Here is a 27,271-nt window from a genome sequence, read left to right as displayed (position 1 = left end):
TAAATTTATAATTTTATTAAGCGCTATAAATACATTTATTCGATTTAATTCTATAAAAAGAAAGTTCAATGGAAAGTGGAAGAAAACATATAATAAAATAATTTTAAGTATAAATAACAACAAAAAAAAAAAAATTAAAGTTCATTTAGTCAAATAGAACGGTTACCATTGTCAAAAGCATAAGTCATAAAAATTTAATACTTTTTGAATTACTAATACAAAAAAGAAAAGACAAATAATGTTGTGAAGCATATGCATATATAAGCCAACATTATTGGATACAAATATATAAATTAAGCATTCACTAGGTAATTGGAAAGTTTCCTATATTCAATATATTAGAATCAATATGATATCACAAACACGCGTGCCTAGCAAAAATAATTTAACATTATTTATAATTAAAAAATAGTTTTAAGAAATATCATTCTAAAATAAATGTCTAATCAGCACCACCCTGAACAGTATTATTTTCATCTTTTTTTTTAGATGTATTTGCATTTCCTGATTGGAAATTATTTTTGTTTCGCTTAGATTTTTTTCCTTTTTTACTAACTCCATTAATATTTTTAAGATCTTTTTTTTCTATAACTTCTTTCACTTCTGCTGCATATTTATCATCTAAAGTATAAAGCAAAAAATAGCATAAATTTTTTAAAAATTTTAATTTCTTTATTTTAATATTTTTAAGATTAGAACAACTACTCCAAAATTTCTTGGAATAATTTCACAAACACTAAAGAACTTCATCCTTATCCAAGTTTTTATATTCATATTAAGAATATGTTATATTTATGATACTTAGTATGATATTGTGAATAATTTTTGTTCAATAGTTTTGAAAAATTGTTCAAAACTGAATTAATATTTTACACAACAAAAAACTTGGCTAATACTATAAAACTAATCAGTTTTGTTTATTTTAGTTTTAAACTATCACTTAATGTCAAACTTCTTTTTTTTACACCCTTTATTAAAATAATAATCAGCTCAACAATTGTAAATAAATAATAAAAAGTATAACAGTAACAATACTATGTTAAAAAGGTACAATAGTTATGACTAATTATTGGTATACTCTAAAATAGAGTGAAATTAAACATATCTAAAATCTCTGCTAACAGAGCTCAGGGAACATTTTAAAACACCAAAAATTCTTAGCAAGCATGTGAATAATAAGGAATTAAGTTTTTTCATATGGATATAACAAGATGANAATAATTATTGGTATACTCTAAAATAGAGTGAAATTAAACATATCTAAAATCTCTGCTAACAGAGCTCAGAGAACATTTTAAAACACCAAAAATTCTTAGCAAGCATGTGAATAATAAGGAATTAAGTTTTTTCATATGGATATAACAAGATGAAGAAAATGAAAAAGAGCCATATACTATATTAGCTTAGATAACGAATTTAAAAATGAGAAGGGATGAGAGCCCCAGAATGTTATGGTAATATAGTGTAAGACCAGTGGGCAGCAGTTGAGAGAATAAAACAGAAATAAGGAAGCCATCTCACCTTACTATATTGCTGTACCCATAACGTTCAAACATATCTATATCTTTATAATGAATATTTTAATTGATTAGATACATCAAATTAAAAATTAAAAATCTTACCAAATAATTTTTCATTATTTAGATTTTTCTCAACAACTATTTGCTCATTAAAAGACTTTATAAGTTCTTCTTCAACCTTATCAGCTTGTTTTTCTGCATCACCATTTTCAGGTATTATATGACTAGATTCCTAATAAAATTCAATACAATTAAAATGAACTACAATTAATGTTAAAAAAAGCATTAGTACTTACTTTTTTATTAGAAAGTGATGAATTGCGACCAAGTGATCCATCTCTAGAAGGACCAAGTTCTTCTTTTAAAGAATCAAATCCTGATTGATCTAAATGTGTTTTAGCAACTGCTTTTTCCATATCGTCAGTTACAATTTCAATATTATGGATGCATTGATTAATTATATCTTCACGATTTATATCTCTTAGAGCTTTTTCTAAAGAATTTCCAGTAGCTTGTTGACCAAAAGTTTGTAACCACAACCTCAACATAACCATAGCTTGTCTAGGTGGATTATCAGGATATTCTGATTTAATAATACTTATATCTGATTGTAAAATACCAAGTTCAATAGCTAATTCAGACCAATTATCGCCTAACATATTAGATATATCTGACAAACGAATATCTGCACGATGAATAGTATCAGTTTCTGGTTCTACAAAATACAAAAAAGGTATTGAAAGGTATTTAAATATAAAGATGCCATTTATAATTCTTACCATAACCATTATCATAAATATTATAACTTCTATCTAGACTTAGTAAATCTGATTCTGATTTTGTGGATTCATTAACAATATCCTCTGGAATAGCAACATTTAATACACAAAGTGGTGTTTGAGCTGGTTCACCACGACTAATTTTAGGTTCACGCATGAATAAAATTCTGGCAACATTAGTGTCATCTAAATCTCGTAAACGTACAGTAAATGGAAGACGATTTTCACGAAAAGCTTTGAATTTAAAATCAAGTTGTTCACCAGATTTATATATAGGTAATAAGTTTCCAGCAAATTCCACAAATATATCTTTATTTTGCAATACTTCCACATCTCTACTCTTAGCTACTTCAACAAAATGCTCTTGATTTTCTAATGTTTTTTCTTCCTTATCATCAGTCATACAAAATACTCTGAGTCGCGCTTCAATTGCCTCTGTTCTTTTAGCAAACACTACAAATCTAGACAGCAAAAATAAAATATTGAACATCAAAATTTTGATATAAAACAATAATACTATTTTTTATACTTTGCCATAAATGGTACATAATTTGCTTCAATGAAAAGTTGTGTAGCTATGTTCTTTACTTGGCTAACATTTCTGCAGTCAATTAACCAAAATCTTGCTGATAATGTCGTAGTAAATGTTACACAATCCTTAACAAATGTTAATGGTGTTCCACCAGTTACATCATCCCACTGAGCTTTTGATTGACCCCCTATAAGTAAATATGTATAAATATAACATTAATTGTAATTTTTAGTTAAAAAGTATAAATTTTAATCTTGATTATGACTTATTTAGATTTGTAATAGTAAGAGATCCCTACATCACTTTTTACTAGGTCACTACAATTTTTTTTAATTACTCAGCCTAAAACTAACCTCTCATAAAATTATACATTTAATAGAAATTACCTGACATGCTACAAAGAAGTCTAAGAGTTGGAGCATCACCTGAATACTGATTAATCATTCCTTTAGTAGTAGCTTGTGGTAAAGGAATAGTTAAAGTAATTGCTTTATGAAATTTTCTTCTTCTGGGCTCAATAGTTACAACAGGTGATACAGCTACACGATTACCAAATAATTTGGTAACTAAATCAAAAGGAATAGGTTGTGCCTGTAATATTTTTTTAATAATTTATAAGTTTTCTATTCATAATACAATTTACGATAGAAATATATATATACAGAGTGTTCAGTAAGTTAGGAAACAGGTAAATTATTACAAACAATGGAGAACAACAGTTATCCATTTCCTTACCTACTGAATACTATATATATACTCAGCTACTTAAATAAAAATAAATTCAGATTTTGTATCTTCATTTTTAAGAAAACTAAACATAAAATTCATAATTATATTGTAATTCTTACTTGAAGGCCAACTTTAATCCGTTTTGTTAATGCATTAGGAGGGAATAATGCTTGTACTTGGGGAACAACAGTAGAAGATATAACTCCTCCTTCAGGACCAACAGGATGAATTTCTTGACGTAACCTTGACACAATAGCAAAGTATTGTGGAAAATCTGTAGTCAAAATGCGTTCTATACGACTAGTTTTAAGATCTTCAATTTGCCTTAATTCTTCACCACCTGCAAAGCTATCATTTAAAACTTCCTGAACAGCCTCTTCATTGGCTTCTAAAGTGTGATCTTTCCATGTAGATCCATTGTCAGATCTTAAAACAACTAATTCTCTTTCACGACCTCGCATAGAAGCAAAATGAGGTACTTCAATAATAACTGGTCTGTAGCATTAAAAAGTTACAAATTACAACATGCAAACAACTTTTATTTTATTATACACACCCAAGAAACTTAGCACCGGTAGGACCTAGTTCAAGTATTCTGCTAGCTAATGCTTCTCCTTCCATAAGTGGTGGTGGATTAACAAGTTTGTCTCTTCGTAAATATCGACAAGTAACTCGCATTGGACTAGGAGCTTTTCTAGGAGGAATGATAACTCTTACACCAGATTGTCTGCAACCCCTCATTGCACCGCCACGAGCATCTACTAAGAAACTCACCAGGAAACTAAAAATTGAAACACATAATGTTAATTTTACTAAAATTATTTTAAAAAAACAATTTTTAAAATGTGCTGACTAAACTTAATAATTAGTGTAATAAAATTAACATTATAATGTGAATAAAACCATGCTTTTAATAATAAAATTATTCATGCTAAAAATTTAACAAAACTAAATCTAATATAAATAAATTATGTATACAACTTATTTTAAAAGTTTCTATAAACAACTATATACAAATATTCCATAGAATATTAAAGGAACATACATTTATACACATTACTTAACATTAACTTACTTTTTCCAATGATTTTGTCTGTTCACACGCCATATCCATTCAAATTTAAATTAAAAACAAATTATTTAAAATTAGTGCAATATTTTACAATGACAGATTTTATAGTTTAATTAAAAAATATCTATTAACAAGATATTTGAAATAATTGCATATTCACATTATTTAAAATTGAGTTGTATATATTTAATTAACTTTTATAATATAATGGAAATGTTAAAAATAAAGTTGCGTTTTTAAGTAAAATAAATACAACTTTTGAAAATAATACAAAATGTTGTGTCCAATGTTAAGATTTAGAAGTTTAAATAACTATACATTTACTATAATAGTGTAAATTATCTATAAGTCCTAACAATAATGTGCAGTAATTATAATTTTAATGTGCTAAAATATCTTAAACAAATGTGAGTATTTATAAAATTAGTGATATTTTAGTAGAAATATTTAGTTGATTAGCACGCACACCAATTGTACTACATTCAGAGCACAGTTGCAAAACATTAATAGAAAAAATGTATTACATCAAAACAAAAGAAAACTAGAAAAATAACACTAATAAAATGGTAAGAATTTACATTAAAAGTATTTTGAGTTAATTTTAAATGTGTTTCATTCAAAAACAATCACTCAATCTACCTTTCACGCCACATTCCTGTTGTCTTTCCATGAGGACCAAGCAATGCCAACGATCTTTCTAGACTATGCAACCTGTCGGTATAAAATTTTATCGCGAGGTGTTTAGTATTATTTTTCATAAATACATAAGATGCAGTGATATTTACTCAATAAACACATTCTGGAAGTTATCAAAAATGTTTTCTAATATATTCAACCCAAAAATAAAAAATTTATTTTTTCCAACAATTTGTTATAAAAATAAATATTTTTAATAAAATATATGTTGTATATTGTATATAATAATGTATCCTTTTAATAAAATTATATTTTTTAATTATTTCACCTTTAAAACAAAAAAAAACAGAATTAATTATGAAGAAACTTAAATATTTAGTGAAAATAATTCTTTGATAACATAAAATAATTAAATTATTGGGTTAAAGAATATAAAAATTTCAATGAAATTATCTTATAATATAGGAAATAATACATTTTTTTTTATAATGCACAACTTTATAGATATTGAAAAAAATGACAATAAACCTGTCTATAATATTTTAATATTTAGAGTCACATTAAGATTATAAAGTTTAACTTTATAATTTTAACTTTTCACACTGCACTACCAAAAAAATTACTTGTTTTTTACTTTACTTTTCCTTACATTAAACCAATATTATTTAACTTCTTAACAAAATTCTAATTTATAAAATAACTTTAATTGAAAATATGATTATTATTTCTGAAAAATAGGCAATACTACCAATAAAAAATATTTAAAAAATAATTTAAACAAATACACACAACTAAAAACTGTATGACCTAAATTGTATTTTAGGGATATATTTAGACTTTATCAAATTATAAATATCATGATTTTAATGGAAAATAACACACACATATAAATATATATATATAAACTCTAAAAATATTTAGTCACCATTAAAAAATTGTTTGTATTATTCCTTTTTATTTCTTAAATATATATTATAAAATTTAATTTCTCAACTTTGTGCTATATACACACTATATCATCTACGTGACAACTAATATAACTTATGATCTACATAACATTTTATACTTTTTTTAAAACCATATTTTGATATTATAGGAATGTATTTGGACTAGGAATTAGTTTGTGCGGTTTTACAAGAGATGACGCAACTGGCTTATTGTTCCATTGTTTCGTTTATAGAAACATGCGTTTAAAATCTTCTATCATTGGGAATCTTTTTCAGTATACATCATTTAATTGAAGTGTAAACAAAGATTTTTTTATTTAACTGAAAATGTCGAGTTTTGTGCCGGATAAAGTGTTTTTGCGGGGAGTTCCTCTTCATTATTTTATTATGAAGAAAAGTGCTACCGAAAGTCATCGAATTTTGGTAGAAGTTTATGGTGACCATGCTCTAGCTGAGTGAAGTGGTTTGCACGGTTTAAAAGCAATAATTTTGGCTTAGAAGACCAAGAGAGACCTGGGCAGCCAAAAAAATTTGAAGACGAAGAATTAGCTGCAATGCTTGATGAGGATTCGTGTCAAACGCAATTGTAATTGCAAAAAATTACATAAAACACATTTAAATAATAGAACTATAGTGTGAAAAATTGTTTTTTTTTAAATAAGTATAAAATGTTATGTATATTAGTTATATAAGTTGTGAGTTACATCTGTTTCATTCTGTACATTTACATACTTTTTTTTTTGCTTTTTTAGCTCCATTAAGGGTCATAGCAATCTCCCCCAAACCATTGATTCTCCAGGACAGATTGCTAGTCTGTCGCTGTAAAAAGAGCTGGAGACTTCAATTACTGAACTAATATCTCGCTCAGCAAATGAAACCATTAATGACTGAGTTTCAGAGTGCGTCAAGCACTTTCTTGTTACTGACTCAGCCACACTTTCCCTTTATATATATATATTATGCATAATATTTACAGAAGGTTGCAACAAATATAAATATATATATTTTTTATATACAGATTGAATTTTTGATATTTCTAAATAATAATACATTTTTGAGAAATAACCAACATATAAATTTAGTCACTTTTAAAATAATAGAAAAAATTTAATAAATCGTCTTTGTCAGTGAAATCCGAAATTTAAAATTATAATAATTGATCAGCTTGGTTTAATTTTACCATTTTTCTACAGGTGTATATGTATTTGAATATATTCTTATGTATTATCCAACAAAAGTCCTAATAAAATATGACCTTTTACTTTAATGGAATAAAATATAGAGATTCATATTTACTTTTTCAAAATAGTTTATGAACTTTTAAAATTATCAAATATATAAACTACATTTATGTATCATATTATAAATTAAAAAATTTAATTGAATAAATAAATAATAAATAATTTAAAAAATTCCAACTATAGCTAAATTTAATACATATATACACAAGGGTGTACAATTATTTTATTTTTATTTAAAATCTCTAAAAATTATACTTGATTTTTTAGAAATCTTAAGTCAATATAAAAATAATCAATGCAAAAATATGATCATTGTTTATTTTCAATGGTAATAATCCTTAAAATAATTCAGTTCAATAATTTTTTTTTTTAATTACCCAATATTCACAGGTGAACGACATATATCAACATTATCAGAGAAAATACTTCCTCCAGAAGGGTTAGGCGAGTACTGAGGTGATGCATGAGTGTTCATAACATATTCATTAACTACTAAACAAATAATAAAAAATGATTTTTTATGTAAGACACAAAAAGTTAAATAAATATAATATCATTAAATTAACCCAAATTAACATAATAATCAAAGTAAATATAATAATTATGTATTTAATAAGAACCCTAAATATTTAAGTATAAATTTATACCTGTTATTTCATTAGGTATATCGGTCTTTTCATCCCTCGTGACATCAATTTTCAAGGAATCATCCCCCATAGATTTCATATCATCTACTGTCATATATCTGTATTGGTGTTGATCACTTAACATAGGATCCTCATCTGTCATAATTAATACTGTACATTATTAATATTTCAAAAATACATTGCAAATATTAATATATTGAAAACAAATTTAGATCATACCAATAGAAACTTACTAAAATAATTATGATAAAAAAAATTAAAAATGATCAGACACATAGGATTTTAAACAATAGAATGTACTAATACCAAAAATAATTATTGTTTGCACTTCATATCTTATCTCAAGCAAATAATGTCAACTAGCTCTATTGTTTAAAAACTGTCACAACAAAATTGCTTAATTGTAAATTAAAAATAAAAATTGTATAAATTTTCTCACAATGCATACAATAAAGGAAATTTTCATTAATTTAAAAAAAGTATTTAAATATTTATTTATATGTTTTAAATAGTTTTAGGTCAAAAAAATATCAAATTTTATTTTCTGAATGTAAATAAAAAAGTTATGATTAGTGATAAAATTTTTATTGATGACAGCACCAATTAAATGTTATTTAAGATTTCGGGCAAAACTAACCCAATAATAGTTAAAATTCAGTCTTATAGAAACAAAAAAATAAAATATATTTTTGTTGAGTCAATACATCCAATACTTTAGATTGAAGCTAAATATAATGAATTAAAATATAAAAAAACAATAATATTATTCAATGTTAATTTATAATGAAAATTAATAACATTAATGTTGCATATTAATATTAACTAAAAATTATTATTTTCAAATGTTGTGTTAAGACTCCAAAATACCCAATTTCAATCAGTTAATTTAATTTTTTATTTAAAGTTTATATTTACTTGTAAAATTTTAAAAATATACTATTCATTTGTTTAATATTTATTAACATTTCAAAGACAATTTTTTTTTAAGTTTTTAGTAGCGAAATATAAATTTGTGCATTTTTTAAAATAATTATTAAAGGTTCCACACTATTTTATATTACTAAAATTATTTATATCTTATGATTATAAAAATATTATTATTGACTTAAAAATATAGAATTTTCAGATCACTTTTAATATAAAGTGCAGTATATTCTTGCAATGATCTTAAAAATTTTATCGAATTTTACATATTACACATTAAATCATTTAACTATTAGCTTATAGCAGCATTTCATGCAAAAATATTAATTCAAGTTATAATTTAAGTCGTAGCAAAATGACTATTTCTATAAAATTAAAATATGTACCGCAAAACAAAATTATCTAATAACATAAAGAACAAAAATAATCAAATAGCTAAAAATAAAAATTATAATTTTAAGTTTTAGTTTTTAGGAATAAATAATATTGTATTTTAAATATTATAAATTAATCAGTTTTATATTCTTGAGCTAAAAATTGATTCATTTTTAAATTTGTTAGTTTTGCCTATAAGAAAATAAATGCATTAATCCTTCTTTTACAAAAAATAATTCTGAAGCAATATTTTTTCAGTTCAATTGAACTACTTAAACTTTATAAATTGCCACTATATTCAAATTTAATCCCAGCTTATGAAGCTGAATTATCTAAATATGAGGTCTAAACCATACAAACATATAACGTTTATACTTCCATTATAATTTATTTTGATAGTATAATTTGCCACGACTCAATTTATCAAATTAGAATTACAATAATTAAATAATATCTAGTATGTAGCCCAAGAAGCTATGCCACCATCAAAATACATAACATCAATTCAATCAAGCCCCATAGCGTTTCCACTATGTTTTCTACAACTTACATAATACATTTTGACCTTGATAGTATGGAAGATAAATGTGCTGCGCATGTGTAGGCTTACCGTAATCATTCATGATTACTGACAAGACATCATCACCACCTGTCCCAAATGAGTATATAAAAAAAAAACATCAACACAAAAAGCTAAGCTTCCCCAATGTAATCTCTTTTTTTATTAAAACACCCTACTAGTATCTTAGAATATTCAATATATTATGTTAGTTCAAAGCTTTAAATAAAATTTTTAATTAATATAATATACCTCCTTCGTCCTCTGAATCTGACATAAATACTTCTTGCATTGACTCAGGTGCAATTACTTTGTATTTCTCTTCAATCATACTAGTAGTTGTGGTTGCTATAGTAGTCTCTGTTACTACTTTTAATGTTTCTACTACACTTACATAACCTAATTTATTGGCTATTGATAATGGAGTTTGTCCTTGCTATACAAAAATTATATTTTATTAGAATCAATAAAATTGAAAAATATATTATTTTAAATTACAGAATTTTGAAGATTTGGAGACGCTTTACTCTGGAGTAACAAAGTTATGACCACAGCATGCCCTTGTTGTGCAGCCTGATGTAAAGCTGTGTATCCAGATGACGTTTGGACATCAACTTTAGCACCTTTTTCCAAAAGAAACCTTACCATATTAAGCTGCCCGTAATGACATGCTATATGTAAAGGAGTAAAGCCAGTCTAAAAAAAATTTTGAAATTTATCATTAACTAAAATTATTATCTTAATCTAATATATAACATATTTACTTTAGTAATAGCATTTATATTTGCATTATTATTGGTTAGTAAATTTGCTACATTCACTTTGTCTTCTTGGGCACACAAATGTAATGGTGTTAATCCATTCTACAATAATTATTATTCATATTAAAATGATATAAATGTAACTTGAGTAGTTCAAAATATATGTATATTATCAATATAGCAATAGTTATATCATACCTTTGACTGTAGGTTAACATCTGTCTTATATTCAACTAACAGATTTGACATCTGCAAATGACCTTCCTGTGCACTCAAGTGTAATGGACTAAACCCAGCTTTAGATTCAGCATTAACATCAGACTGATTTTTCAACAGAGTAGAAGCAACTTCAAACTATAAAGGAAGTGTTATACAGACATGCTTCACAGCATTAAAATCAAACTATAATAAAATTCTCACCTGGTTCTTCTTGGCAGCAATGTGCAACGGTGTATAACCATTTTTAGCAGTTATATGTGGTGATGCTCCTTTGTCGAGAAGTAAAAATACAATATCTTGATGGTTATAGTGACTAGCCACATGTAACGGAGTAACCCCATTCTAAATCACAAACCAACCATAAATAACTCTAATCTTTAATAATTAAATTATCTTGTTGTTTTTTTGAATTAATAGTATTATAAATACATAAAATAACATGATATTGAAAATTAGTATAATCAATTAAAGATAAAAATAAAAAATATTATTCATGAATAAAATAATCAACAGAAATAATTGTTTTGATGACAATTAAAATAGTTTAAAATTATTATATGATAAATATAAATATTTAATTTTTTTGAGCAATATTACAAATAATTTTAAATAAATTATCATTTGTTTAGTTCTTTGTAATATATTAATTAAACTTTTGTAGAAAAATTATTTTCTAGTTTGTAAGTTGGGTAGACACAATATGTGTTTCCATTTAAAAACTAATGCTAATCAAATGTAAAGGAGAAAATGGAAGAATAATACCAAATTAGTTTCTGGAAGTTATAGAATGTAGCTGATACTAACTTCTAAAAAAATGGTTGTTAATCAATTATGTTCTATATATTTCTAAATATATAGAAAATATGTTAAATATATTGTATATTTTTAAATAAATTGTTGTGTGAATCATACAATTATTCTGAACAGTACTAAGATATTTTTCAATGAATTGCTTATTATTAGATACCTACCAAAGTTCAGTTCAGGTTGGGCTTACACGATCCCAAATCAAATTTAGCCTAATCCAAAAGTTGGACTGAGCTGGGTATGATCTTAATTTAAAATGGATTTAACTGGGGAGTTAAATCATATCAGATCAAACATTAATATGTATTCATGTACATTTGTGCGTAATACAAAAAATTAAATTAAATTAAAACCTTGATTAAAATTAAAGAAGTTTTTTAATGGGTCAGTTTAGATTGGACTTGATTCTTTTTTTTACTTGGGACAGGCTGAATTGGACCTAAAATTTATACATAATTTGGATTGGATCAGACTGAGTCTGTATAAAATAAATTTTGGACCTGATCAAGCCTAAAATTTTATATATATATATTAGGGTATGTCCAGTTAAAGTTTTAAAAAAAAATAAAATATGAATTGGATTGGGCTGTATTTTTAAAAGCCTGAACTAACCTGTTATAACCAACAATATTTGAATAAATTAAAATATTTTCTTTACAAATGAAGTAATTATAGGCAAAATTATTATAACTGAATTATCATTATGTATAATATTATAAATAATATTACAAAATATATTCTAAAATATGGTCAGAATAATAGCCAAGTAAGGCTGCAGAAATTGCTACAACTAGGATTTTTAAAGCCCTGGCAAGTTAAGAGAAAAAAGGCACTAAAATTATTGGAGACAATAAGCTAATGGCAGTGAGTTCCTATCAGAGGGAAGCTTTGACTGCTCCAGTTCCTAGATACAATGTAATTGGATTAATGTTTGAACCCATTGTACAATTATTTGAAATTATAACTATTTGAACACCATTTGAATATATTTTAGTAAATATATAATTTTTAACACTAACTTCTTAAGTTATTTTTTAAAAATATTTTTATGTTTTAAAAAATTATTTAAAATACTATTGATAAATTATAATACATAAAGTGTAGGTTTTCAGTACAAATTTTTCTAGTCCTACTCATTATTATAGTATATTTGTTATCCAATAAATAATAAGAATCACAAGTACTTTTAGAAAAGTTTCAACCTATAATTCTTAAATCACTGGTTTAATTATGTAAAGATATGTGTGTCTTATCTCCCCATAAAAAAATAATTTAATGGCTAATATACAATTTTTTTTATGTTTGGAAGGGCAAGTTAAACATTTTCTTATGTATATTCTCCCCAAACCAAAAACTTTAATTATGGTGCTGTCATAAATCAATTATTATAATTTAGAAAAAAAATTAGTTAATGATAGTATAGATAACATTTAATTACTATTTTTAATATCAACAAATGATTAAAAGTAATTTTTGTTAGTCTATTCTTAATAATTTAATACTATTATAAAAACCAATCAAATATTTTTCTTACTTTGCCTTGAAAATCAACTGGTGCACCTCTTTCAATCAACATTTTTGAAATATTAATATTTCCATATTTTGCAGATAAATGCAGAGGAGTAAATCCTTTTTTAGTAGTTGATGTTACAGAGCTTCCATTATCTAAAAGAGCTGATGCAACTTCTTCGTATCCTTCTTTAGATGCAATATGTAAAGGAGTATACAAATCTGTAGTAGTAGCATCAACTAATGCACCATGTTGTAATAGTAATGTAGCAATTTGTGTATGACCTAATCTACATGCTACATGAAGTGGTGTTTGACTATGTCTAGCTTTTGAATCTACTGTAGCACCTGAACGCACCAAAACTCTGACTAGATCAGATTGATTAGCTCTTGCAGCTAAGTGCAATGGACTTTCACCCCGAACTGTACTAGCATCAGGGTAAGCTCCATGACTAACTAAAACTAAAGCTATGTTCATACAGCCCATAAAACTGGCAACGTGTAAAGGAGTTAGTCCAGACTATATAAACAAAATATTTATATTTATGATTAAAAATATAAGAATTTTGAAAAGTTAACAGGAAAAAAATGATTACTTCAGTAGTTGCTTCAATAGATGCTCCTTGTTTTAATAAAAGTTCTACAACTTTTATTCGATTTTTTTTACAGGCAATATGAAGGGGTGTAAATCCATTTAATGCTCTAGCATCTGCGTCAGCATTAAAGTCCAACAAAACCTTAGCAACCTTAACATGTCCGCAATGGGCAGCTACATGTAAACTAGTAAGGTAATCAACTGTAACATCATCAACTGGTGCTTTATTACTTAAAAGCACTTTAGCTGCATCTACATGATCTCCTTGAGCAGCCATATGAAGAGGAGTCAACCCATTCTGTAATTAAAAATATATATTCAATTTTTAAACTTAATGTACTATTAATGCCATCACTGCCTCCTTAAAAAAGAAGGATTTTCAATATTCAATATGAATGATTATTTTATTGGTAGGTAAATCAATAGCAACTTCATTACAAGTGCATAATGTTTACCCAGCATACAGAGCTTTCCATGAGTCAGTATTTAACCAATGATAATATATGTCAGACAAAACTATCTCACCAACACAATCAAACTCGACAGTTTAACATTTTCAAATTAGATATTTATGATGGCATACTTTTGTTTTTAATATTCTAGGAGCACTGCTTTGCAATAAACGTTCAATAACATGATCATGTCCAGATCTAGCAGCACAATGTAATGGTGTAAGTCCATCACGAGTTTTTGCTATAATATTAGCACCAAGTTGAATTAATAAATCAACCATACTTAATTTTCCCCATTTTGCTGCTACATGGAGAGGAGTTATATTATGCTGAAAAAGATAAATGTATATAAAATCAAAATTTTTTTTGTATTAGACAACATACTTTGGCAGTAAAATTTACATCAGCACCTTTTTGAACCAGTAATGTTGCAACATTATTATTTCCATAATGTGCTGCTATGTGTAAAGGGGTGAAACCACTTTTTGAAGTAACATCAGGATTATGAGAATTCTAAGGAAAATTTAAAAATTATTATAAATATACAATGATGAAAAATATTCAATTTAAAAATTGATAAACATACCTGGAGCAACAAGTTAGTAGCTTTAGTATCATCCTTTTTAGCAGCTATATGAAGTGCCGGTAATCTAACTTTTCCTTTAGTGTCATTCTCAAGTAGAATAGCAACAACTTTGTCATGGCCTTGTTGCATAGCGACTGCTAAGGGTGAAAATCCATCCTAAAAGAGTGTCAATATGTAAGGATACATGTATTCATTTCAAAATATCTAATCTAAATATTAAATATTATTTAAACATATCAAAGAAAATATGAACCATTATTTTTTTCTTTCTTTATCCTTGAGATAGTATTAAACTGTAAAGGGTGTGTTTAAAATACATATCATTTAATAACATTACATGAACGTTTGTCATTTGTTTGGTAAAATAAAGCCAATTAAGAACATTTAACTAACACATTTTCCCAGTTAACTACTTGCGCCATTCATTTATTTTATTATTAAACTCCTACAATAGTTAAATGGATTCAATTATCAACTAAAAAGCCTTGAGCAAAAACACATCGAAAATCCAACCTAATATTATATTGCCTACATTTCGAGTACACATAAAATCTTTATAATAATTAAAGCTATTAAGTTAAAGATATATACCTCGGTAACTAGCAACTGATTTGCACCATGCCGCAATAAAAATTCGACAATACTACAGTGATTTTCCTGAGCAGCCATATAGAGAGGAGTGAAACCACTGTGTGATTGAATATTAATAGATGCATTATTTTCAATTAATACTTTGACTACCTCTTCTTGCCCAGCTAATTATATTAAGCAATAAATGTATTAATAAATACTCTAATAAATAATTAATTACTGTGAGAACTTACCTAAAGAAGCGATATGTAAAGCGGAATTCCCTTTTTTGGTCACTGAATTAACTGAACATTTTCTTTTTAGCAAACACTTTACGATGTCTACATGGCCATCTTTAGCGGCTAGATGAAGAGCATTAAGTCCATTCTGGAAGTATTACTCATATATTAAAATTTATAAAATAAACTGATAAAATATTAATCACTCACGGCATTAGTTGTATTAACATCAACACCAACTCCGTCTAAAAGCTGCAAGACTTTTTCGAGGTTGCCTGATCTTGCTGCTCGCAAATAGGAAGTTGCTGGGTCTACCTGAAATAGCGAAAACAAATAAAAATCAAATTATAAAAAACTAGAATATAGTATTAGATTAGAAACATAATTAGTATGGAACAGTGCCGGGGCTAGGTTTAGTGCGGGGACGGGATAATATAGGATAGATTCCCTCGATAAAAATTATTACATAAGGATGATGATACTATTATTTTCGTTTGGAGGACATAACAAAAATTTTTCTTATGTATATCCCCCGAAAAAGCAAAACCCTAACTAATATGATAGAAAAATAAAAAACCTATCATACAGGGGATAATGGTATGCTAGAAATTTTTATAATAATCCATTACACGAGTTTAATAATAAAAACGTTTAAAATACATTCTTGTTTTATTGCCAATAGAGTTTTATTGTAGGCTCATCGTTGTACATTTTTTCAGTCATTTCCAATTAAAGTACTAAGTTATAAATATATACCTATGTGACAAGAAAGCAGTAGTAACTGTATTTAAAGTTACCACTAAACAAAATGCTTAAAATTAGAAATGGTAGACAGTGCTTTTATTGAGTAAAGTTACGATCAATTTTAATAATAATTTATCGATAATAAACTTCCCGGACGTTAGATTAAAATTATAATTCAGACACTAGACTGAAAATAATTAAAACACTTTACGGATGTCCGTTTAAAGGAAATTTTGCAAAGTCGTTACTTAGATTTATTTACCAACTTAAAGGAAATAAATACAAAAATTTAATTTTCAACATATAAGATATTCCTAAAAGAACTTCAAAAATACGATCCTAGTTAAAATCCAATATTACAATATTTTTTAGGGGACCTTAATATTTTCAAGGCTATATATGTACGATACAATTAAATATAGGCACATGTTTTAAATAATGCCAAAAAATAGAATTAACAGTTAATTTAGTGGATAAATTAGTATCTATTTTTCATAATCGTAAAATTGTTTATTTTAATGATTTACTGGTAATAAATATAAACATTTAGACTAAAAATGAAAGTGAAAATTATATTTAATGTAAATAATAAAAACTTAAACATATTACTAATAAAATAAACTCATTGATTTTCTATCAGTGAATGAGTTGTTCAACAATTTCACTCATCGTGTAATTCAACCTTAGCTTATGGGATTTAGTTCTCTAATGTAAACAAAACTTTTCTTGTAAGTAAATACGTAATAACTAAATAGGAAAATATAAATAATGCGTAAGATGGGCGGTCACGTACAGGTCAAAAACTATTGAGCTGGTCGGGACGACTAAGGGTCACATAGTGACCTAAATAAGGAAAGTATCAACTAACTGATAAATAGGCTTCAAACGCAATACTACTTACTATCATTAAATGACCTTTACGTTTTCCATGCAAAATTAAAAACTTTCATTGCTATTATTCCTAATGAGCTTCAATTTTAATATAACTTACAGATAAATAATATGTAATCAATGTCTAGAAATAAAGATTTTCAGTAAAAAAAAATGTTGCTGCAAATTTACAAAAGTTTTATCATTAATGGTAACTATAACTAATTAGATATTACAAATTATTTTGGCAATGAATATTTGGTTAAAGCATTTATCAAATAAAAAATGTCAGTTGAGCACTGATAGACATTTAGTTATTAACCATTACATCACTAACCAGGTGTGCAAATAACAAGAGGAGTATTTCGATTAAATGAGCAAAAAAAAAATTACAATCATTCATTAATAAATACCAAGGAAAGCCAATTTGCTTTTTAAAAGGGCATCCAAATAAATAGGCGCGGCTCTGCAGGTGTCTATTAAGTATTGTGTATGTGTACAACATGAGTTGTACTGTCACTATCCATATAAAGTCAAGAGCATTGATTAACTGTAACATTTTCACAGAAATAATTGTCAATGGATAACTTTGATTCGTTTACAATTAGTAGGACAACTTCAGTTGGTACTAATAATCACCTTGTATTTTAAATATTTATGTGGGTGTTAATAGTTTTTCTAAACCTAATCAAGGAGTTTTGAAAGAATGGGTATATTTCAACATTAAAATATATGTGATGTATTAAAAAAACATCAAACCACGTAGTATTCAAACATGGATGAACATTAACAATAACTGACAACAAACGCCTCTTCACTAAAATCTTACTAAAATAGTTTATAAACGTTACAGATGAAAAGAACACATTGTAGTGTATACAAAATAAAAATACAACTCTAGTATAATATTTAAAAATCTTAACTATGAAAATAAAAACAGAAGTTAATTATATATAATCTATTAAAAATAAATAAGAATTTCTTTATAATATATGTGTATTTTCAATTATTTAAAGTCTTTTTTTAAATAGTTGATCAAATTGACTTTTTGGTTAAATTAAACTCATTCTATAACAAAAAAGGACATTTTTGAATAATGAATCATAAAAACAAGGAGGATAGCGAATTTTTTTAAAATTCTATTTATTTTTATTACAAAAAGTAAATATTTAAAATACATGGTTTCATTAAGAACTATTTTTAATAATTTTTTAATATTATTCATGTTGTATATTTAAAAAATATTACAGATTACCCCTAAAAAATTACATTTCATTCTCTTGAAACTAATTTTACTATTTTAGTTTGCCTATTAAAAAACATTTGTTTTTAAAAATTGGAATAATTTGTCACTATGAATATTCAATGTATACAAGTGAATAATTATACATTGTTTTTGAAAATAATAAGTTAATATCATTCTTATAAATTAACAAAAAAAAAAAATATGCACTTTACAGCAGATTTTCAACATTAGGCTTCTCAATTTTAACTATTTATATTGAAAAAAATAAAAAAAATAATATAATTATTAAAAAATGAATAATGATCAGTATACACTCTAATTTTTATTGATTAAATTAATTCCGAATAGTTTTACTCGTTGTCGTAATCACAATAATTGTTTTTCTTGACTAATTGGCGAATAGAATTTTTTTTTCGATTCGCGTATTCCCATACAGGTTTAGTTTAAATTAGAACTAAGTTATTGGCTAAGAATAAAAATAATTAAGGATACTAATTCAAAATATTCACTTCTTTAAATATATTTGAACATATAACATACATAAATTTCCTAATTGTATAGAAAATTAAGCTCTCTACACCTATAGTGTGAATATTAATAACCAAAAAATTAAATGTTTTATAGTACCACATAGAAAATATATTTGCTTTCGAAAATTATTCAATCATTTCCTCAATTTTAACGGTTAATAAAAATAAATTCTAAAAAGTATCTTTTGACATACACTAACAAATCTAAAACGAAAATACAAGTCTTGAAAAAATATACCCAAAAATTCATAAAAAATGCGATTAATAATATTAAGAATAATAAAAAATATTAACTATCATATTTAGATTTAAAGTTGAAGGAAAAAGAACAAAAATTTTATTACTTGTACTTCAAAGGTTATTTAATTCATAAAAAATATTAATTGTCAATAAATTAAAATATTATATGTTTATTTACCTTTATTACTAACTTTGTTTAATATAAATTTTTATGTACTTAAATAATTGAACTTCAAACTATTATATTCATGGCTAATAAATTTTTGTTAAATATATTATAACCTTCATTTAAGTCAATATAGTATTATCAAAAACACAAAATAATTATAAATACACAAAAAATAACCTACTTTCAGTTTAAATATACATTTCATTTAACATTTATTCAAGTACAATAAAGAACAGAAAAAAAATTTTTATTTTAATAATACAATATCTCGAAAATTATGTTAATATATACCTTGAAGGCAATTCATTATATCGTTAAATATCTGTTATTTGTTAATGACTATTGAGCAAATTTTAACATGATTTTGAAAAAAAATTAATATAAAAATGAATATTAAATAGTTTTTAAAACAACCAAATAATTTAATTACACGATACAAACAATAAAATGACTACGGTTTTCAAAACTTGTTTGTTTACAATAAAATATTATTCATAATTATTTGAATTAAATGACTCATTTTACATAAGATGGTTCATAATAAAATCGAATACAATATAAATTAGCAAAATCTTCTAGCACGATTATAAATTTATTCTGATAAAAGAAACACAACGTTTCCAAAAATAATACATCAATAGATTAATTAAAAATTAATCTGTAAACATTATATTATAAAACTAACCATGAAAAACATAATAATTAGAAGAATAACGAGTCTACAAAAGACGCATACATATCTATTATATTTTTATGTATGTACATAATACATGCAACACATTTTAAAAAATACATAAAACGTGTTTACAGACTAATATGTTAACAATTCTTAGCTTTTCCAGTAACAAATTGAAGGGTTGATTAAAGTAAAGTTATGGAAATTTTTCAACATAATTAATAGCATTGCTTTCTCTGATAATTATCTACCGATTAATTGAGCAACGTATTATTATTAAAATTAGTCAAACAAAATAATTGAATATAATAACATAGCAACAATAAAATTTGCATGATTTAAATGGCTTATGTGATCCAGATCCCATTGAACACCTAAGTGCCTGATGAAAACATTGTATTAGGAATAAGGTCTAAGAACAACGGTTGTAAAAAACGTGCTTAGAAATATAAATTGACATTGAACGATAATAAAGTGCTTCGTAGCACAAATATTTAAATGCCAAATTCTAAGTAAAACCTTATTGAATTTATAAATAAAAAATGTCATTTAAAAATATTGATTGATTAAACATTAACCAACAAAGACTATCAGATAAAAGATCACATTAAATATACTTAAGCGCTAGAAGTAAGTATGTGAGAATACATTCGTGTTTTAAAGAGATGAAATGCATGATATTGAGTCAATGAACAGAAATTTTATACCAGGACAAACTTATTAAGGTAATATTGTATAAAACCGGTTATAAGTTCATCACTTTTTATATATTTTTTTTCATTCTTTAAACATTTATGATTGTTGTAGTTAATTGTAACTCATATAAAGTGTATATCTACAACAGTTTGTAGTATTATACTACAAATTGACTATCATTCATTTAACAAGGTCTTTTGAAATTTTGACTTTCACAGCCAAATTAGAATATAACCTTCGTGTATGTTTTAACTATGTATTAAGTAGATGGTTTATAGATCACGTCAATAAAAATTTCAAATTTTTTTTTAACCATCAAAATAATTCCGTTTTATATAAAAATTATTTTATTTAATGAGTCAGAGAAAAAGTATATATATTACTTAAATATTATTCAATGTTTAACCGCATAACAACTTTATTCAAATAAAAAATATTATTTCCATTTAATATTCAATTATTGAAGTATTTATGTTGAAAACCGATAAAAATAAAGATCAGTGGCCAACAAAATGATATTTTTTTAAAATGATTAGAGGCGAAATATACTTTTCTAAACAATTTTTAATAGAAATCTTAGTAATCAAATCTTTATAACTATTAACATTTAAAAAAATTGTGTTATTAAAATTTTCAAATTTTCAAATCTTCATTATTTTTTTAATTATTTAAAAATAATAAAAAAAAACATGAGTGTAAATGAAATACAACAACACATAATAAAATAGAGTTACTACAATATAAATGTTAACAAAATAGTAATTTTAATGAAATTTAAAGTTTTTTTCATAAATTTACTGTTAATAATAATTATGTGTTCCTGGCTACATATCAACATAAACAATACCATATTTTAAATCCTTATAAAATTTCCTGTTTAATAATATTAAATATAATTTCAAATTTGCAAGTTGAGCAAAAAACATTTCAGTTTTCTTTTTCTTTAAATAAATTTTTGTAAAAGTCGACTTAAAAAGACTAAAAAATTAGGTTAAACACTTAATTTTGAATCGAAATTTTGCACAGAATATTGCTAACATATTAAAAATCAAAACCAATACTAACTTTATAATTTTTAATTCATTTTTTTAATGTGTAATTAACTATTTTACTGATTAGTAATCATTTCAAAAACTAGAGACAATAGAAAAAATCTAATTGCAGATTTGTAGTCAGTGCGATAAATAGGTTTAGAAAATTATATTTTCGTCTCTGATGACAATTCCTTGTTACCTGTATAATTAAATATAATTGACAATAAAAAAAAATTATTTCTCTTAATTACGAATAAAAAAAAAACAACATATTAAAAATTCAACCTATAAAAAAAGTCACAATTTTAAAAATGGTTAATATAAATTTAAAAACACATCATATAAAGTTTAATGGTTATATTTAAGTTGCTGGTCGAGGTCAACGTTCCAACAACAGTTAGTAACAGGAATGGTAAGGTACCGTCTGAGAGTAACCAATGGAACTCATTATTATTGCATAAAGGTATTCACGGCTGCGGTAAAATTAAACAGCAACTAGGAATAACGCACACACAGAGATAAAGAAATCTTGTAGAACTTAAATCTCACCTATTAATTATGTACAAAGAGTAAATATAAACAAATGTTATAAATATTAGAGTAAAAATTATAACTCATGAACGTTTTTTTAAATGACAACGTTTCCTATCTACCCTGGGTTAACAGGAGCTACCATAACAGTTACGTCATGGTCTGATGAAAATGCTAGTACAACCAAATAATTTGTCCTTGCGTCCATAAAATAAATATATAAAAACTTATTTCATTGTATTCGTATGTTGACCAGCATATTTTTAAAATAGTAATCCCATTAAGGGAAATTGTTCTTGTAATTACGTATCTTATCGACCGTATCGTGTGAGTGGTGCATCGTACACACTTGACATTTCAAGTATGCTACCAGTTAATTAATTTATTACAGTTCATTTGTTATTTTTAACAAAACCAAATGGGCCACTAATTGTATAGCTTAAAAAATATAAGCAATGTTACAGATAAATCACGAAAATATTCGACAAATTCAACAATTTTAACTGTTATAAACATTACTTGGTACTTTTGAACTTCAATTTGTAATTGAGAAAAAATTGTTTTCTCTGTTTCGTGTTGTGTTTTTATGTCATAGTATTTTTTAATAAACACAGGTTAATTCAAATAAAGCGCAAGTTTTGGATTCTATTATACTTTGTCATTAATATTAATCTTTAAAAAGACTAAAATGAAGATTAGGTCCAGACAAAACAAAACGTGAAGTTATTGTTCACTCGGGAAAAATTTTATAAATTTAAGAATTTTCATAAAAATAATTTTTTTTAATAACTCCTTAAAAACAATTCAATTTGATTAAAAACTAAATAGGTTTAAAACGCATTCAATAAAAATAAGAAAGTTCCAAGAAAACACTGAATAAAAAAATGTAAAGCAAGATTTACCACAAAAATTAATTTAATTCTATAAATTCCTGAAAAAAAAACATACTTTCTCATCCCATTTTTTCATCATTTTTTTTAATCCTTAACAAAATACACTTTAAAAAAATTATTTATCCAAGTTATTACAACCAGTAAAAATATGCGAGACTTCAAGTAAAGAATGGTTGAATAGAAGAAAGGATATATATATATTTATTTATTACCTGTCTCTGGATTAATTTGAATAATTATCAATAATAACACAGTTTCGATACTGTTTTACTTGCCAATTTTCTTATGATTTTTATATTTTCAATACATATTAACACGAAAAAAAATTTCGGGTACTGTTTTCTGACTATACTTTAAGGCCCTTAATTTATTTTTATTTTTTAACGAAACTACATAATAATAACAATAGCGGTTAACCATTTAAGTACATAGATGCACGCAGGCAAGCAGTTGTTTGCCCTTGAACAACCGATTAAAATTATTTCTCTACAAGTTTCATTAATTATAGCAAAAAGTAACATTTTGCTTTGACAGTTGGGATAGTACAATGCAATACTAAATCGATTAAATATTGTTATTTAATTACCGTAATATTCTGTTAATAACCCAATTATTATTATTAACACGTTAGTATCATAGCAAATCACTATTAATATCAATTTAAACTTGTCAATTTCATGTCAATAAAATAATTATATCGCAGTATTCCAATTAAAAAAAAATACAACTTAAATTAAACAAATCAATAAAATTAGACTTGGGCATTGATAAATTCCATAATTACTTCCAAAATTTACTCTAAATCTTAAAAAAATAAAATAAAATACATTAAATTCAAACACTTTTTAACTAAATTAGACACTAATAAAGTATTTCAATCAATATAAATATATATATTTAATATTTGATTTATATTTAAAAGTCTGTTTAAGGTCAATAATAATGGTACATTGTATTACTCACATCTAAATTTAGATAAAAAAAAAAGTATACTTTTTAAAATTATTGCAATAAGATAACAGAAGAAAGTTATTGTATAAATTAGGGTATTTGATTTTTTAATTAGAGGAGAAAATAATTTAAAAAAAGTTTTAATGCATATGATAGAAAAATTTTTAAATTATAAATCCTAGATTATAACTTACTTGTCTCATTGATAATCACTCAGAAGATAATTAAAAAGCATTATACAGTATTTTAAAGAACAATTTGTTTATTATTACACATAGGTAGTGATTTAAAATTCCTGAGATAATGTTTTTGTAGAATATTCTCCAGAACGCCTAATAACAATTCACCTACTTTTAGACTTAACTCCTTTTCCCAAATACTTAAATTATGGTTAAATTTTGTTTTTAGTACAGTACATTTGAATTAATAATAATGAACTTCTTTTTCCTCGCTTTTATTCAAACTACTTGGGGTTGGCCATCTTTATCCTAAACCTCCACTTAACATAATCTCCTACATCATCTATACACACATCAACAGTCCTCATATTGAATTCAATAATATCGCTCCATCACTTTTTTGATCATCTTCTACATTTTTTCCCTTCAACATTCATATTCATAACTGTTCTTACAACTTCCGATTCCTCTCTCCTCATAACAGAACCAAACCAACTACACCTATAATCCCTCTTATATGTTTGTTCCTTATCCAATCTTTTCTAGTCACTCCACTCATCTATCTTAGCATTCTCTGCTCTATTCTCTTGTCTACCGCCTAACACTCTGAATTATACATCAAAACTGGTCCCATTACAGTCTTATAAAACTTACCTTTCACCCTCATTGGAATTCTCTTATCTCATAATACACTTGATGTTTATCTCTATTTTATCCACCCGCACTTAATCCTGCGTCTACATCATCATAAATACCACCATTCTTTTGCATAAATAATCCTAAATACTTAAAACTTTCTACTTCTTCTATTACGTCCTCACTTAGTGTCACTGACCTTCTCATTTCACCAACTCCAACCTTACCTCATATTCTCCTTTGTCAAACTCGTACTCTATATACTCTGTCTTACTTCTATTTATTCTTAAACCTTTTTCTGCAAGAGCTGATCTTCACACCTTTAGTCTTTGATTAATTTCCTTCCTATTTTCTCTTATTAATATTATATCTTCAGCCAACAACATGCACCACAACACCTCTCCTTGTATTTCTTTAGTAATTTCATACATTAATATGGAAAATAAGTACGGGCTTAAAGCAGAATCTGTTGTACTTCTACTCTTACCCTAAAACCTTCTATTACTACAACCAAACTTTTTACCCGGGTACAAGTGACATCATACATATCCTCTATTATTTTAATGTACCTTTTTGGGTCTCTTTTTTTCATTAATGCTCAATTTAAAACTTCTTTTGGCAATCTATCATACGCTTTCTCTAAATCTATAAATACCATACACAGCCTTATTTCTATATTTTTCTATAATTTGTCTCACACAAAAAACTTAGTCCGTGTTGTGAAGTTATACTCTCGCTTGGGATAACTTTACAATCTTTTACTCGCTTTACACTCTTGCTTGGGATAACTTTACAATCTTTTACTCGCTTTACACTCTCTCTCTCTCTCTTCCACATAAAATAATCAATCTGTGATTTATACTCCCATTCTTTAAATGTTCAAAAAAAAAAAATATAAAAGAATTCTTTAAATGTTGGTTATTTTGGTCTTTTAATTTCATTGGTTTAAAATATTTTTTTGAACTTATTAAAAACTAGACATTGAATAAAATTAATATTTTCTAGAACTGTAAATAAAAAGGTAACTGAAATCTAGTTAATAAAAGTAACTCTAGAATTATTATTGCTTAATACTTAAGTAATACTCACACAAATTATATTTTTTAGGATAAATTTATTTATAATATTATTATTACTAATATTTTTTAATAGTGTTAAAACCCTTTGATTCATAATATAAAAGTTTTTCACCGTAATAATTTACTCATATAAATAAAAATGGGAATGATCATAGTAAGTTCAAACCAAAAAAATTAATAAAAATTTGTTCATTTATTTCTTTACTTTTTTTTGTAAAATAAAAGACTATAAATTACAATAATATGCAAATTTAAACCAGATACAATAATTGTCTTAGAAAAAATGATAATATGCTAAATTTAATTAAAACACTAATAGTTAAATAAGTTATTTAAGGAGAATAAATATTTAATTTAATTTAACTTTCACATTCTCTATAAATACTAATTGTAATAGAATATTATTATAATCATAACTACAACAGTGAATATTTATAAACAAATTATTATCCCTCTCTTTAGGTGATTGCTTATAAAATAGACAAATGTATTTTTGTTCTTAAAGTGCTATTAAATGTAAAATAGTTAAAAACCCAAAAAGTAAAATGAATATTACAGATTTTGTTAGCAATTAAAATTTTATTTCATCACCCTAAAAAAAAATCTAAGAATGCCAATATAATATTAGAATATAAATTAAATTATTTTAAAACATTTTTAAGATCTCCTATAGTTTATTTTCTGAATAATACACAAATATAAATTAAAGCTTATCATATATTATAAAAAAAAAAAGCGGAGATTTAAAATTTACTTGTTTAGTTTTTGGTAGAGTTTCCATGCCATTAATAATAGGAGCTTTTTCAGTGTCTGAATACATAGTTTGATTTTCAACAACCGGCATTTTTTAAGAACTTATTAAATAAATTTTTTCTTAACAAACTTTAAAAAAATTTTAAAATAAAAATGATTCTATAAAATTAGTTACTCATCAACTACATATTCGCGAACCATAATTTCACACCATCATGTAACTTCACAACTCGATATCTCGAATTAAACGGAGCCAAAAGTTTTTAAATAATTTTACTAAATACACCAACAAACTACTAGCACATCGAAGTAAACACTAACATAAAAGTTTGTTAATCGAAAGCC

At 25.2% G+C, this 27,271-nt stretch overlaps 1 protein-coding gene across 10 annotated transcripts; it reads right to left on the bottom strand.

The window, feature by feature from the left end:
- Nucleotides 1-24: 24 nt before the first annotated feature.
- Nucleotides 25-27,255, bottom strand: LOC126896900 (ankyrin-3-like). 10 transcript variants are annotated; one of them, XM_050670058.1, is made up of 27 exons: nucleotides 26,928-27,255; nucleotides 15,910-16,014; nucleotides 15,715-15,847; nucleotides 15,482-15,645; nucleotides 14,891-15,046; nucleotides 14,689-14,817; nucleotides 14,436-14,633; nucleotides 13,854-14,150; nucleotides 13,283-13,777; nucleotides 11,143-11,283; nucleotides 10,921-11,076; nucleotides 10,726-10,824; nucleotides 10,460-10,657; nucleotides 10,214-10,397; nucleotides 9,953-10,051; nucleotides 8,104-8,238; nucleotides 7,834-7,948; nucleotides 5,272-5,343; nucleotides 4,636-4,653; nucleotides 4,117-4,341; nucleotides 3,680-4,055; nucleotides 3,218-3,422; nucleotides 2,829-3,018; nucleotides 2,300-2,760; nucleotides 1,817-2,235; nucleotides 1,623-1,752; nucleotides 25-621 (listed from the first exon to the last, which is right to left on the bottom strand). In XM_050670058.1, the coding sequence occupies exons 1-27, from the start codon at nucleotides 27,015-27,017 to the stop codon at nucleotides 443-445; spliced, it is 5,169 nt and encodes a 1,722-aa protein (XP_050526015.1). In that variant the 5' UTR covers nucleotides 27,018-27,255; the 3' UTR covers nucleotides 25-442. The 10 variants fall into 10 exon arrangements, with proteins under 10 accessions (XP_050526015.1, XP_050526016.1, XP_050526019.1 ...); XM_050670059.1 differs by having other exon boundaries at nucleotides 7,834-7,945; XM_050670067.1 differs by lacking the exon at nucleotides 25-621 and adding an exon at nucleotides 1,289-1,564.
- Nucleotides 27,256-27,271: the final 16 nt, after the last annotated feature.

The sequence above is a fragment of the Daktulosphaira vitifoliae genome, unplaced genomic scaffold (genome assembly GCF_025091365.1).
Source record: "Daktulosphaira vitifoliae isolate Bord-2020 unplaced genomic scaffold, ASM2509136v1 Scaffold_1, whole genome shotgun sequence".
In the NCBI taxonomy this organism is placed as follows: Eukaryota; Metazoa; Arthropoda; class Insecta; order Hemiptera; family Phylloxeridae; genus Daktulosphaira; species Daktulosphaira vitifoliae.
The sequence above is the reverse complement of the archived record's forward strand: the minus strand, read 5'-3'. Positions and strand labels throughout refer to the sequence as shown.